A 14,297-nucleotide genomic window follows, 5' to 3' on the forward strand; every position below is an offset into this window, starting at 1 on the left:
AGAACTCACAATATTATGGTCATTAAGGTCTGCATATTCACGTTTGAACGTAATTACTATTCCTGTGAAAGACCAAATGGCAAATAATTAAGTTTGTCATTATATATTTATGCCGAAATCTCAAATAGATTTAAAATTTCCTGAAAATTAAAGTATACGAAAATAAATTACCTGTGTACATTAAGAGGCAACAAAGAACATAATGACGGTAATCAGTAAATAGTATCATTTTGAATAGGTATTCTTTCATTTACAATTCAAACGTAAATAATTATAAAATAAATATTAAAATTTATTGTCTATACAGGAAAAATTAATTTTTGGAATTAAAAAATTGTAATTTGAAAATTAAAAATTTATGATGTGTATTATAAAATTTATTTTTTATATTGACATCTAGGTTTCGGGTTTTAATTGTAACATCACCCGTGTAAAAAATTGCAGAATTTCGCCGGTAATTCACAGGTGATCAGCTGAATATCATGTGTAAGTGATATTTTGACAAAAATATGAATTTCAGATGATTTTCGGATGAATATCAAAAGATGATATGTAAAAAAAAGTTAGTAATAGATTGTAATAATTTTATTCTAAGTTGACACGTAAAATGGGAGATATTTTTTTTTAAATCAGCAGTAATAGTTCATCGGCTGTAGAGGAGGTCCCGTAAACATTTTGTTGGCACCGGGTAAATCCAACTGTATCTTATGTATTTTGGGCCAAGGATCACGAAAATTGAGTCCATCTTGTTCAAAAGTGGTGCAAACAATTGTTTATAACAATTTAATTGTTTAAATCAAAATAACTCCCGAACAGCTCGTTTGTTGGGGCAGTGTAGAAAAAAAAAAAATGTTTAGAATAAAAAAATACACAAAAAAGGTATCATGTGTTTTTTTTGCATCTCAAATATTTCGCGAGATATAATGAAAAAACGAGCCGGCGCTCGGACCTCTCCCTCGCGCACTAGCGACTGCTTATGCGCGAGCTCTCTCTCCGCCAAATCGCGTCAGATGCTGGATAGGCCGGAATTTTTCTAAGTTTTTTACATTAAAAATCATAGAAAAATAAAAAAAAAATCGATTAATTGTCGATATTACCAATCGACAGCATTTTTTCTGAAACGAATTTCTGTCGTATCGTCAAAAAACGTTTTTTCGTAGTATCGACATTTTTTCGATTTTTTGAACCCATTTCGGACTTTGAAAAGATCCATTTGTTTATAACATTTGTGAACAAAAAAAAAAACGTCTTTTGACGATACGACAAAAATTCGTTTCAGAAAAATTGCTGTCGATTGGTAATATCGACAATTAATCGATTTTTTTTTTATTTTTCTATGATTTTTGATGTAAAAAACTTAGAAAAATTCCGGCCTATCCAGCATCTGACGCGATTTGGCGGAGAGAGAGCTCGCGCATAGGCAGTCGCTAGTGCGCGAGGGAGAGGTCCGAGCGCCGGCTCTTTTTTTTATTATATCTCGCGAAATATTTGAGATGCAAAAAAAACACATGATACCTTTTTTGTGTATTCTTTTATTCTAAACATTTTTTTTCCCCTACACTGCCCCAACAAACCAGCCGTGAGGGAGTTATTTTGATTTAAACAATAAAATTGTTATAAACAACTGTTTGCACCACTTTTGAACAAGATGGACCCAATTTTCGTGATCCTTGGCCCAAAATACATACGAAACAGTTGGATTTACCCGGTGCCAACAAAATGTTTACGGGACCTCCTCTTCAGCCGATGGACTATAATAGATAAATCATAAAGTACTCTCAGCGCTTTTGTTGTGGTGTGCAAAAAAAAATTTTTCTACGGTCTAGCTTCGTGAGTTTGGTGTTATTTAAAAATTTCCGATTTAATAAATATAAATTTTTGTTGAAAAAAAATGTAGTTTTCAAAATCAAAAATTAAAAAAATAATTGAGTATATTTGAGGTAAAATTAAATATTCCCGGTTCTAAATTATTGAATTATTTTGTTTTAGATAAAAAAAAATTTTTTTTTAATTTTTTGAAAATGATATTTAAGAACATGGCTTTTTGTTCCGAAACAAACTTTTTTCTGTCACACACATATCAACTCCTAACATGATTTATCCAATAAAGGTAAAATTGAAGGGTGCAGTAATTTGGAAAAGAGCATTGATAATATTTTATAGTCATGAAATATCTCGACTTTAATTAGTTAAAATTAAGAATGGAGGGAGAAAATCAATATCGTCGTGATTGGTTCTTTTTAAGGAGTGATGGTAAACTTTACCTTTCTGGTAATTGGTTAAAATTTAGTGGAGGGGGTAGTCAAAGTTTATATATACGTCACACGGTCAGTAGCAGTTATTACGCTCGAAACGTTGCGCTGTACGCCTCGCAAGGTACATTCTTTATATATTCACGATCAAGTGTTTGACTTATCATGGACTGTAATTTCCAAAATTCAACGTACACAACTGTACACTCCTTCGAACTGGAGTACTTCGACGAACTTCTCTTTATTAACGATGGTGGGACAGTTAGTCCGATGTTCATAGAGTTTGCTTCAGGTTTCCACGTCAACGACGTTTGGAGCTTCAAAGTAGAGGTTAGCCACGACGAAGAAGATGAACACTGGATCACCTTGGGGATCCTTCCATTGAAATCGGAGCATTCTGAAATCAGCTTCGAACTCGAATGCTGTGTGGTGGGTGAGGAAGGTAATCTACTGAGACTGCCTGCAAAAATACAACCTTTCCACGACTTCGACAATTACGTATACCTCGGGAGTTTCTTCAAACGAAGTGACCCTGACTTATTGCGTCTACTGGTGGACGGAAATCTAATTTTACAGATAGAGCTGACTGTTATTCTAGGCGACGATGCAGATAATTAGATACTCAGGTTCCCGAACTTTGAGTTGACAACGGCCCTTTTCAGGGCCACCAAATTTTTTACACGTAAAAACTACTTCAAGTCTTATACATACCTCAACTCATATCCTTTGACCAAAACTCTTTCAATATTAATATTTATTTATTTAATGCCTAATAAAGATTATTAGTCTAAATCTTCCCTCCAATATTTTTCCCACATTAATGCCTACTTTTCAAATATTAAAAAACATTAAAAATTTCTATCATATATTTATGATACAATTTCCAATTTTTTTTTCAAACCATTTCGATTATTTATGCGCATAAAATGCTAATTATTATTAATAAAAAAAGAAAAAAAAATCATATTTTTGTTTAAATAAAACTCTGACGTAACCCAGTTTTTTAATTTTCAGGCAAGAATAGAGCATATCTACGCTCGCGCTTAAGGCATGCAATATACACTAATGCAAAAAATTAAAGGAGCAGAAAAACTTTACAAATTTTTTAGTGATTTTTGGAAGGCTGTAACTTGGTGAAAAAAAATCGTATCGAAAATTAAAAAAAAGCATTTTATAGCTTGAAATCTTTAGTTTAGGTGAATTTTTTTCAAAATTTTTTAAAAGCTCCGATTATTGCGCAAACATGAGAAATACCGCGAGCCAAAAAATTTCTAAATTTTTTTTTTTTTCCGAAGAGCCCACGGACCGCGGAAAAATTCTTTCATTTAAACGAATGCATACATCGTTCAGCAAATTTATTCAGCTTCAATTTGGTTTTTTTTTAACCTCGTAGGACGATTTGTCGCAGAGATATCAGCCTTCAAACAGAAAATGATCCTTTTGGCTTTGATCTTCGATATTTCAGGTACCAATGATCGCACAGAAAGTTGAAGGGCGGCGTTGAAAACTTGAATGAATTCCCTACAAGACCCTGTCATCATTTTTTGAAAAAAAAAATTTTTTTTATTTTTAACATCCATTAGAAGAAAGTACAAAAAAATGACTTTTTTTGGTTTTTTAGTAAATCAACCGCTACTCTGCAAATATCGATAAAAAAAATAATGTTGCCAGGGACTTTTTTAGCTTAATGTACCCCCAAGACCCCTGTAAATTTTTAAATTGATCTATCGAACCGTTTTTTGGGAATCATCGATCAAAGTTTAGCTAAACAATCAAAGGAGCAAGTTTTGTTCCTTTAATTGTGTAATCATAATCAAAATGAAAAAATTTTTTTTTTTTCGACTTTTCTCAAATTTTTGCGTTGGTAACTCAGCAAATGCAAGGAAGTGACAAAAAAAATGAAAAATTTCCAAAAAATGTCAAAAAAAATCGAAGAAAAAAAAAAAAAATTGAAACTTGTTTTTTGTGTTCTAAATTTTTTTTTTGACATTTTTTGGAAATTTTTCATTTTTTTTGTCATTTCCTTGCATTTGCTGAGTTACCAACGCAAAAATTTGAGAAAAGTCAAAAAAAAAAATTTTTTCATTTTGATTATGATTACACAATTAAAGGAACAAAACTTGCTCCTTTGATTGTTTAGCTAAACTTTGATCGATGATTCCCAAAAAACGGTTCGATAGATCAATTTAAAAATTTACAGGGGTCTTGGGGGTACATTAAGCTAAAAAAGTCCCTGGCAACATTATTTTTTTTATCGATATTTGCAGAGTAGCGGTTGATTTACTAAAAAACCAAAAAAAGTCATTTTTTTGTACTTTCTTCTAATGGATGTTAAAAATAAAAAAAATTTTTTTTTTCAAAAAATTATGACAGGGTCTTGTAGGGAATTCATTCAAGTTTTCAACGCCGCCCTTCAACTTTCTGTGCGATCATTGGTACCTGAAATATCGAAGATCAAAGCCAAAAGGATCATTTTCTGTTTGAAGGCTGATATCTCTGCGACAAATCGTCCTACGAGGTTAAAAAAAAACCAAATTGAAGCTGAATAAATTTGCTAAACGATGTATGCATTCGTTTAGTTGAAAGAATTTTTCCGCGGTCCGTGGGCTCTTCGGAAAAAAAAAAAAAATTTAGAAATTTTTTGGCTCGCGGTATTTCTCATGTTTGCGCAATAATCGGAGCTTTTAAAAAATTTTGACAAAAATTCACCTAAACTAAAGATTTCAAGCTATAAAATGCTTTTTTTTAATTTTCGATACGATTTTTTTTCACCAAGTTACAGCCTTCCAAAAATCACTAAAAAATTTATAAAATTTTTCTGCTCCTTTAATTTTTTGCATTAGTGTATAATTTTATTATATTTCGTTTTCTTATGTCGTTGAGTCAATTAAAAATAGGGGAGCCTGGGGCACGAAGGCCCCCCTCAAAAATTAGGTATAAAAAATTTGTTTTTTACTTTCCGTCGAGTTATGACCTCTATAATGTTTTTATCGTATTTTAGGCGAATATGTGATATGTTGGGCAAAATGGATCACTCGAAAAAAAAAATCTGGGCGTCGGTTGGCCCTGCGGGCCAGCCCCAAAACTTTCCGCTGTTCTCGAGCTCAAGGAGCTTGAAAACATCACTGTGAATATATTTTCGAGCTCTTCGAGCTCGAAAATGCTGTTACATGCAATCATTTTATTATGAGCCTTTTAAGCTCTAACAAGTTACGTTTTATGCTAGAGTTTGAAATGTTATGAATTGAAAATCATTAATGAAGAAGCGGCTTTTAAATTTTTATTATCGATTATGTTTTCTGAAATAAATGTATTGAGGCAGAAATCAATGTCAGTGATCAAAATCGTGATTTGAATAAGTTTTGACTTAGGTCAGAGCAATAATAGATAGAATATCCGAGAAAAACATTAACGACTGGGTTTTTTCAATTTTTTGCTGACGATATCTTTAAAACTAAGGAACAAGTTATATGACATTATCTGATAATCGAAAGAGACTATAAAGAGAAAGAGTTGGTATGATTTCAGACACATTTTAGCACAATTTATTTTGATTTATCCGGAAAAAATAATATTTTATGTTATTTTTTTAACTTTTCAGCGCCTGTATCTTTTGAACTAATCAACCGATTTTGACGTTTGAGGTGGCAATCGGCGCGTTTTCTTGAATTCTAGAGCTAATTGAATTTTGAAATTGATCGGATGAGTCACTTCAAAGATAATCGAAAAAAAACGTTTTTTACCATTTCTTTTGCCATCGATATCTCTCGAACAAATTGACCGATTGAGATGGTTAAGGTGGCATTCGACGCGGCTCACAAAGTTCTAAAGCTGATTAGATTTTGAAATTAATCGTTTAAGTCGTTTCTGAAAAATCACTAAAAAACTAAAAAAAAAAAATATTTTTTTTCATTAATTCGCCAATATCTTCGAGTCTACTTAATCAAATGATCTGAAATTTTCAGGAAAGTTGCGGGCCAACAAGCTCTTTCGATTGCCACATCAACCATCCAAATCGATTCATTAGTTAAAAAGTTACAAAGAGTTTACACACACACACACACACACACACATACATACATACACTCGGACATCATTCTGAAAATAGTCAGAATAGCTTCCTAGGACCTCAAAACGTCGACATCTGATGAAAACTCGACTTTCGAAAATCGGGGTGAAAACAATAACTTCCCAATTTTTCGAAAATCGTTGATTTTCTGAGCGGGAAGTTAAAAAATTGTAACGAAAAAAATATTTTTTTTTTTATTTTCCGTCAAGTTAAATATTTTGTTACAATTTTTTTTTTTAATGGACCATTTTACTCCACATATGACATATTGGCCTAAAGTATGATAAAAACATTATAAAGGTCATAACTTGACAGTAAATAAAAAAAATTTTATTTGTTTATTTTTTGGGGAGGGGGCCCCTCGTGCCCCAGAAACAAAATGTTTTTTAGATTTTTTGCACAATTTCGACTGATTCTTCTGAAATAGACGAAAAATAAACGAATTTAATGGTTAAAAGCCACAAAAAGAAAAAACCGGCTTAGAAGGCCTTCGTGCCCCAAGCTTCCTTATCAACATTATTATTAAGAGAATAAGGATTTTTTACTTTCTATTAACAATCTAAAGCATTTAAAAATGAAATACGTACTTAAAGCAATCAAGAAAATTATATTTTTTCGATTAATTTTTTTTTTATTGATAAAAGCTAAATTTTCTTTAATTTTTTACGTGAAAAAAATAAATAATATCATTCCAAGTAAAGCATTGATACCATTAGTTCAATAATCAAAAACTTGTTCATCTGGTGCAACAAAATGAAAATTCGATATCTCAACAGAATTTATATTAAAACCAGCGAAAATGCTAACTGATGACTATCTATTTAACAACTATGACCGTTCACGATTGACTCAAATCATTCTAATTGAAAAACATCGACAGCCGTTTTGTCCAGTGAGACGACTTGAAGTACTGGAGAGGAATAGCGCTCTCTCCATGGTCCGCGCTTGGAAAGTGGTCTCTCCATAGTCCGCGCCACTTAACATTCATTATTTTAAGAAATTAGGCTATAACGCTTTCTATTAATCTGTATTTTTCAAAATGCCAGCCTAATAAAAACATGTAAGATATATTTCTTCTAATAAAAGAGAGAGTTTTGTCTCTCAACAGAAGATTTCAATAGATTAACGACATGTAAGTTGATTTTTTTTTCCAAGCTCTGGGGGCGATTACTGGCCGGTAGACCTTAAGTGGAATTAAGTTTTTTGCACGTATCTGTTATCGTTTGTTTTATTCAAATATCAAAAACTATAGTATTGTATAATAGTAACGATTATAACTCTGTTATAAACTCAAGATAATTTTCCTTCAACTAAGATATTTTCCAGCGAGCAGAATGAAAACCGGAAATTTTTTGAATGATGTAAAATAATTTCTTCAATTGTCAATCTTGAATTAAGGAAAAAATTCTCAAGCCAAAATATATTTCATACTGGGTCTAATAATAGAATTACTCGTTTTAAAAGCTTGCAATTCTGAGTATAATAAACATTTTTCTTAATCTAATTATTACGTTACTTACTTGAACCAAGGAACTACGATGTTTTGGAATAATAAACGGTATAAACTTGAACTAAAAATAAAGGGATTTGGTTTAAAAAATGTAAACTCTTGGTTTGAGTAGTGTGTTTTCTCTGACTATAATCACACGAAAAATTTCAAACTAAGGTTATTAGAGTCTCAGCCAGGAAAGTTCTGTCCTTAATTCACTCATAGTTGCTTCCTCCTTCGCACCCTAAGAAACGAATACTACTTACTCTCTCTTTCTGTGCTGGCGCAGGAAACGGATACTAAGTCCATATTTTTATTTTAAATAAATTAATGCAATTATACGATATTGAACTAAATTTGTTTTTATTAAAAAATTATGTTATTTTTATGACGAAATTCATTGTTGAACGATTCATATGATCCGTTCAGTATTGTGCTAAAATGTAGGAACTAAAATTTGTCCAAATTATTGGCGATAATATTGAAAATCTAAATTTTGTCTTTGGAATTTAAAAATGTGACTGACCATCAGGCTAGTGTGGCTCAATATATGTGGGCAAAGTAAACGTAGCCTATCAAAAGCTGGGATGGCTTCGTTAGTGAAGCTTTCGCGCGACGCTAAATTGGTCTGGATTCGATTTTTTCACTAAGCGATAATTATTTTTCTTAATTTGTTTTATATATTTAACTCATTGCGAAACTTTCCTATCCCTTAATAATGCTTCTAATAAAAGATTTATTTGCTTCACAACATTGTTTACAAAAATAAAATTGATTCGATAAAAAAATTACAAAAAAAAAAAAAAATTTTCGGTAGCTCGATAAATTTATTTGCTTACTTGAAGAAATTTTTTTCTTGGTTGAAAAAATTTCTTGGCCCAAGAAAGTTTGTTTTTGGTTGAAAAAATTATTTTCCATAGGTCAAAACTTACTTGTTCTAGGTCAATACATTTTTTCTTGACTCAAAAATGTAACAATCTTCAGCCAAGAAAAAAATTTTGCGAATTAAAAAAAAAATGTTCTCGAACCAAGAAAAATATTGTTTGTGCCGAGAGAGTTTTTTTTGACTTAAAGAATTTTATTTTCAGACTGAGAGATGATGTCTTCCACGAGGGAAATAATTTCTTGATCCAAATAATTTTTTACTTTAATAAAGTAAAAAATTTCGCTTAGTTCGAGAAACAAATTTCAAAGACATATTATTTTTTGGTTCAAGATATCCTTCTGTTCTGTGTACACCCACACACGGATGATATTCTAAACATAATCAGAATAGCTTCCTAGGACCTCAATACTTCGACACCTGATAGAATTTCGAATTTCGGAGTAATAACGATAATTTTTCGATTTTTTCGGAAATTATTGATTTTCTTAGTGTGAAGTTGAAATTTTTTTTGTTTCAACTTTTAACTCGAGTAACTGACTCCAAAACATGCATTTGGAGTAGAAGAATTTCCAAAATAATGAAAATTACTTGAGAGTAATTTACGTTTGAATGATTTGGTGGCCCTGAAAAGGGCCGTTGTTAACTCAAGTTCTCAACTTGACAATTATAACGCTTAGACGTTAATCTTCTTTGCAAACAAAATCTCGAACACATGTTGGAGATTTTGAGCCATAACGACAATTTTATCCTCCTCATTGAAACAACGATAGCAGTTGGTAAAAATCAACCGTACGTCGTTGACGAATCCATCGATCGACTTGTACTGCCGTTGGTCCAGCTTCCGAAAGATGGTCGTTAGATCCATAGGAACTTTTACAATGTCCTTGTAATTATCGGGACCCCAACATTTAAAATTGAAGTCCCTGTAAAATGGCCACGCATATGACTCATGCCACGGAGACAATAGCTCTTGAACTATCTCGCAGCAAGTGATAAATACTTCTCCGCAAAGTTCTTGAACTTCTTCACTGTCCTTCACCATATTTGGAATACTGATAAAGTAACTTTAAGAAAATAGATCGCTGGACACTTCAATCTATACGTCTGATGAGTGACTGATAGATTCTAGCTAATGCCAACCAAATCAGTCAGGTTTATTAGCTCAAGGATAGGTACCAGCGAGCCAATCACAGTTAAGCATGAGTAGGAGAGATGGCAGCTCGTATTTCATTGGTTATCAACAAATTAACTTCCAATCAGATCGAAGGAAACATGAGCTGCCACCTCTTCTACTCATGCTTAGCTGTGATTGGCTTGTCGGTACCGATCTAGACCTCATGAAGTTGACTGATTTGGTTGACATTATGTCTTATTTATCTGTTCATCATTGACAAAGTTTTCATAGACGTAATAGTCTAGTCGAGAAGTTAATTTCCTGCACGAAAAAAAATGATTGATAATAATTGTAGTTCAACTTGTAATTATTTATGTTATGTTCAATAACTATTGTCGATTCAGTTAGTCAAATTATGATTTTAATGTTTAAACTGCTATAATTAACAGTTAATCGTTGAAATATACTGCTTGACTATTTAAAATCCTTACTTTAACCTAAAAAAACTACAAGACACTTGTCAAAAAAATGCTTATGAAATAAAAATTTTATAATCTTTATAGCTTAATTCTAGTAGTTCTATTTACTATAAGTATTTCGTTGAAAAGCATCAAAATTTAAGTATCGTTATACACTAATGGAAAAAATTAAAGGATCCAAAAAAAATTCTAAATTTTTAGGCGATTCTCAACAGGCCCTGACTTTGAGAAAAATGGTCGCACAAAAAATTAAAAAAAAAGGAAATTGTAGCTCTAAGTGTCTACTTTTTGGATTAGAACTTCAAAATTATTTAGCGTCAGCAGTTTTTGAGTAATCTTAGAAAAACCAGCGACAAAAAAATTTTCAAATTAAAAAAATTTTTTTTTTTTTGGTCTTCGGGCGTGGAAAAAATTATTTTTGCTCAACCACTATGAGGATCGGATACCTTCATTATTCAGCTTTAATTTCTTTTTTTATGGACCTTAATACGTCTACTTCTCGCCGAGATATCGGTCTTCAAATAGTCCATCGGCTAAAGAGGAGGTCCCGTAAACATTTTGTTGGCACCGGGTAACTCCAACTGTTTCTTATGTATTTTGGGCCAAGGATCACGAAAATTGGGTCCATTTTGTTCAAAAGTGGTGCGAACAATTGTTTATAACAATTTAATTGTTTAAATCAAAATAACTCCCGAGCAGCTGGTTTGTTGGGGCAGTGTAGGGGAAAAAAAATACACAAAAAAGGTATCATGTGTTTTTTTTGCATCTCAAATATTTCGCGAGATATAATAAAAAAACGAGCCGGCGCTCGGACCTCTCCCTCGCGCACTAGCGACTGCCTATGCGCGAGCTCTCTCTCCGCCAAATCGCGTCAGATGCTGGATAGGCCGGAATTTTTCTAAGTTTTTTACATTAAAAATCATAGAAAAATAAAAAAAAAATCGATTAATTGTCGATATTACCAATCGACAGCATTTTTTCTGAAACGAATTTCTGTCGTATCGTCAGAAAACGTTTTTTGGTAGTATCGACATTTTTTCGATTTTTTGAACCCATTTCGGACTTTGAAAAAATCCATTTGTTTATAACATTTGTGAACAATAAAAAAAACGTCTTTTGACGATACGACAAAAATTCGTTTCAGAAAAAATGCTGTCGATTGGTAATATCGACAATTAATCGATTTTTTTTTTATTTTTCTATGATTTTTAATGTAAAAAACTTAGAAAAATTCCGGCCTATCCAGCATCTGACGCGATTTGGCGGAGAGAGAGCTCGCGCATAGGCAGTCGCTAGTGCGCGAGGGAGAGGTCCGAGCGCCGGCTCGTTTTTTTATTATATCTCGCGAAATATTTGAGATGCAAAAAAAACACATGATACCTTTTTTGTGTATTTTTTTATTCTAAACATTTTTTTTTTCTACACTGCCCCAACAAACGAGCTGTTCGGGAGTTATTTTGATTTAAACAATTAAATTGTTATAAACAATTGTTTGCACCACTTTTGAACAAGATGGACCCAATTTTCATGATCCTTGGCCCAAAATACATAAGATACAGTTGGATTTACCCGGTGCCAACAAAATGTTTACGGGACCTCCTCTACAGCCGATGAACTATTACTGCTGATTTAAAAAAAAATATCTCCCATTTTACGTGTCAACTTAGAATAAAATTATTACAATCTATTACTAACTTTTTTTTACATATCATCTTTTGATATTCATCCGAAAATCATCTGAAATTCATATTTTTGTCAAAATATCACTTACACATGATATTCAGCTGATCACCTGTGAATTACCGGCGAAATTCCGCAATTTTTTATACGGGTGATGTTACAATTAAAACCCGAAACCTAGATGTCAATATAAAAAATAAATGTTATAATACACATCATAAATTTTTAATTTTCAAATTACAATTTTTTAATTCCAAAAATTAATTTTTCCTGTATAGACAATAAATTTTAATATTTATTTTATAATTATTTACGTTTGAATTGTAAATGAAAGAATACCTATTCAAAATGATACTATTTACTGATTACCGTCATTATGTTCTTTGTTGCCTCTTAATGTACACAGGTAATTTATTTTCGTATACTTTAATTTTCAGGAAATTTTAAATCTATTTGAGATTTCGGCATAAATATATAATGACAAACTTAATTATTTGCCATTTGGTCTTTCACAGGAATAGTAATTACGTTCAAACGTGAATATGCAGACCTTAATGACGATAATATTGTGAGTTCTAAGTCTAATTACCTTTCCCTAATTACATCAGGTACATTTCTTCAGCCCCAAACTATTACTTTTTAATTACCCTCATACCCATTGTTGTGACAATTTCTTTTGTTATAAAATCCCTTAAATTTTAGTGTCTTGTCAATATTTCCTCACTTTATTCTCGAACTTCATACCCAACAGTTCGTCTGAGAATATTTCAAAAGTTACGGAAAAAACCAAATTGTGTTATTTCAAAGTGCTTAAGCTGTTCCAGTGCAGAGTAAGAAAGTTTCCAGTGAAGTTAAATTAACAGTGAAAAATTGTGAATAAAAATGGCTCAAAAGTGGTATTTCAACAAAGAAGAGTTGAAGAACTCTCCTAGTTCCAAGGATGGCATCAGCGCGGAGAAGGAGCTAGATCACAAACAACAAGCCGCTTACCTTATAACTGATTTGGGCAAGCGGCTAAAGTTGTCAGAAGTCTGTGTGCACACTGCTATTGTGTACATGCACAGATTCTTTATTCACCATTCATTAGCCAAGTTTCGACGGTATGAAATTGCCACGGCAGCGATTTTTCTGGCGGCAAAGGTGGAAGAAGAGCCACAAAAATCGCAGGCGGTCATCAGCGCTCTTCATGTCTGCCTCAACAAATACGAAGTTCACCAACTGGACACTACTTTTGCCGAGAACCAGGAGAAGGTCAAGGCACTAACTTCAAATGAGCAACTTCTTCTGGGAACACTTGGATTCAAGATGGGGGTTAGTCACCCTCATCATTACATCAAGAAATTCTGTGGGGAAATAAAAGCTTGCAAGGAATTATGCAAGATTTTCCTGCAGATGGCTAATTACACTTTACAGATGACGTCAATGTGCGTGAAATATAAACCGGCAGTTGTGGCGTCATTCTGTATTTATTTCACCATCCAATCATCGCAGTGGAAGATTCCCCAAGTCATAGACGGGAATCTTTGGTTTTGGCTCCTCGACACCAAAGTGACCTTCGATTTACTGATTAAGATGGACAGGGAGTTCAAAGCGGTTTTAGATAAAATGTCACCCAGGATAAAAAACCGGGTGATGGGATTATTTAAAAATCCATCGGTCAAAGTGACTGCAGTGAATCGGATAGCGACGACCCCCAGTTCATCGGATCCAGAAATTGTTTCCGGTAACCCTGAAGTCGAGAAGCCAAGGACTCGACGAAAAATCAGCTATCACGAGTATCGTGATAGACTGATGAAGAAAAAATCTGAATCAGATGGATCATCGACTTCTTCACCTCCTGATGTAGAAGTTCAGGATAATTCCATTGGAAGTACCTGCCAGCTTGTACCCTCAACTGAAGTGGATCTGGACCACAGCTGTAAGCGTCAAAATAATTACGACATAGGCAGTATTTTGTGTTCTGCTAAGAGACGTAAGCTTTTGTAGTTTCAATAATTTTTTGTACATAATTATTTATCATCCAGTTATTTTTTATTGTAAAATATTATTGTAGGTTTTATTATTTTCATAAATTAAATATTAAGTATTTCATGTAAGTAGTAAAATAGTAAATTATATTTTAAAAATTTACTTTTTATTTAATAAGTTTAATATATTTTTTGTAAATAATTAAATAATAATGTAATTAAAATTAATGATAATGCACCATAGACTTAATCATGTCTTTTGAAAAATAAAATATTAATAAAACGAAATCCTCTTTTTGTTTTGATTTTAATATAATTAATTATTTTATATAAGTAATTTTATTTTAAGAGTAATAATTAA

General features: G+C 32.3%; 1 protein-coding gene across 1 annotated transcript; it reads left to right on the plus strand.

Moving 5' to 3' along the window:
• Positions 1-12,851: 12,851 nt before the first annotated feature.
• Positions 12,852-13,955, plus strand: LOC130670019 (cyclin-T-like). Its single transcript, XM_057473191.1, has one exon. It carries the CDS (start codon positions 12,852-12,854, stop codon positions 13,953-13,955), a length of 1,104 nt encoding a protein of 367 aa, XP_057329174.1.
• The last annotated feature ends 342 nt before the right edge of the window (positions 13,956-14,297 follow it).

Source organism: Microplitis mediator, chromosome 6 (assembly GCF_029852145.1).
Source record: "Microplitis mediator isolate UGA2020A chromosome 6, iyMicMedi2.1, whole genome shotgun sequence".
In the NCBI taxonomy this organism is placed as follows: domain Eukaryota; kingdom Metazoa; phylum Arthropoda; class Insecta; order Hymenoptera; family Braconidae; genus Microplitis; species Microplitis mediator.

What these genes read in the sequence shown, in the direction of transcription:
- LOC130670019 (XM_057473191.1), top strand. Translation starts at nt 12,852, where the DNA reads ATGGCTCAAAAGTGGTATTTCAACAAAGAAGAGTTGAAGAACTCTCCT.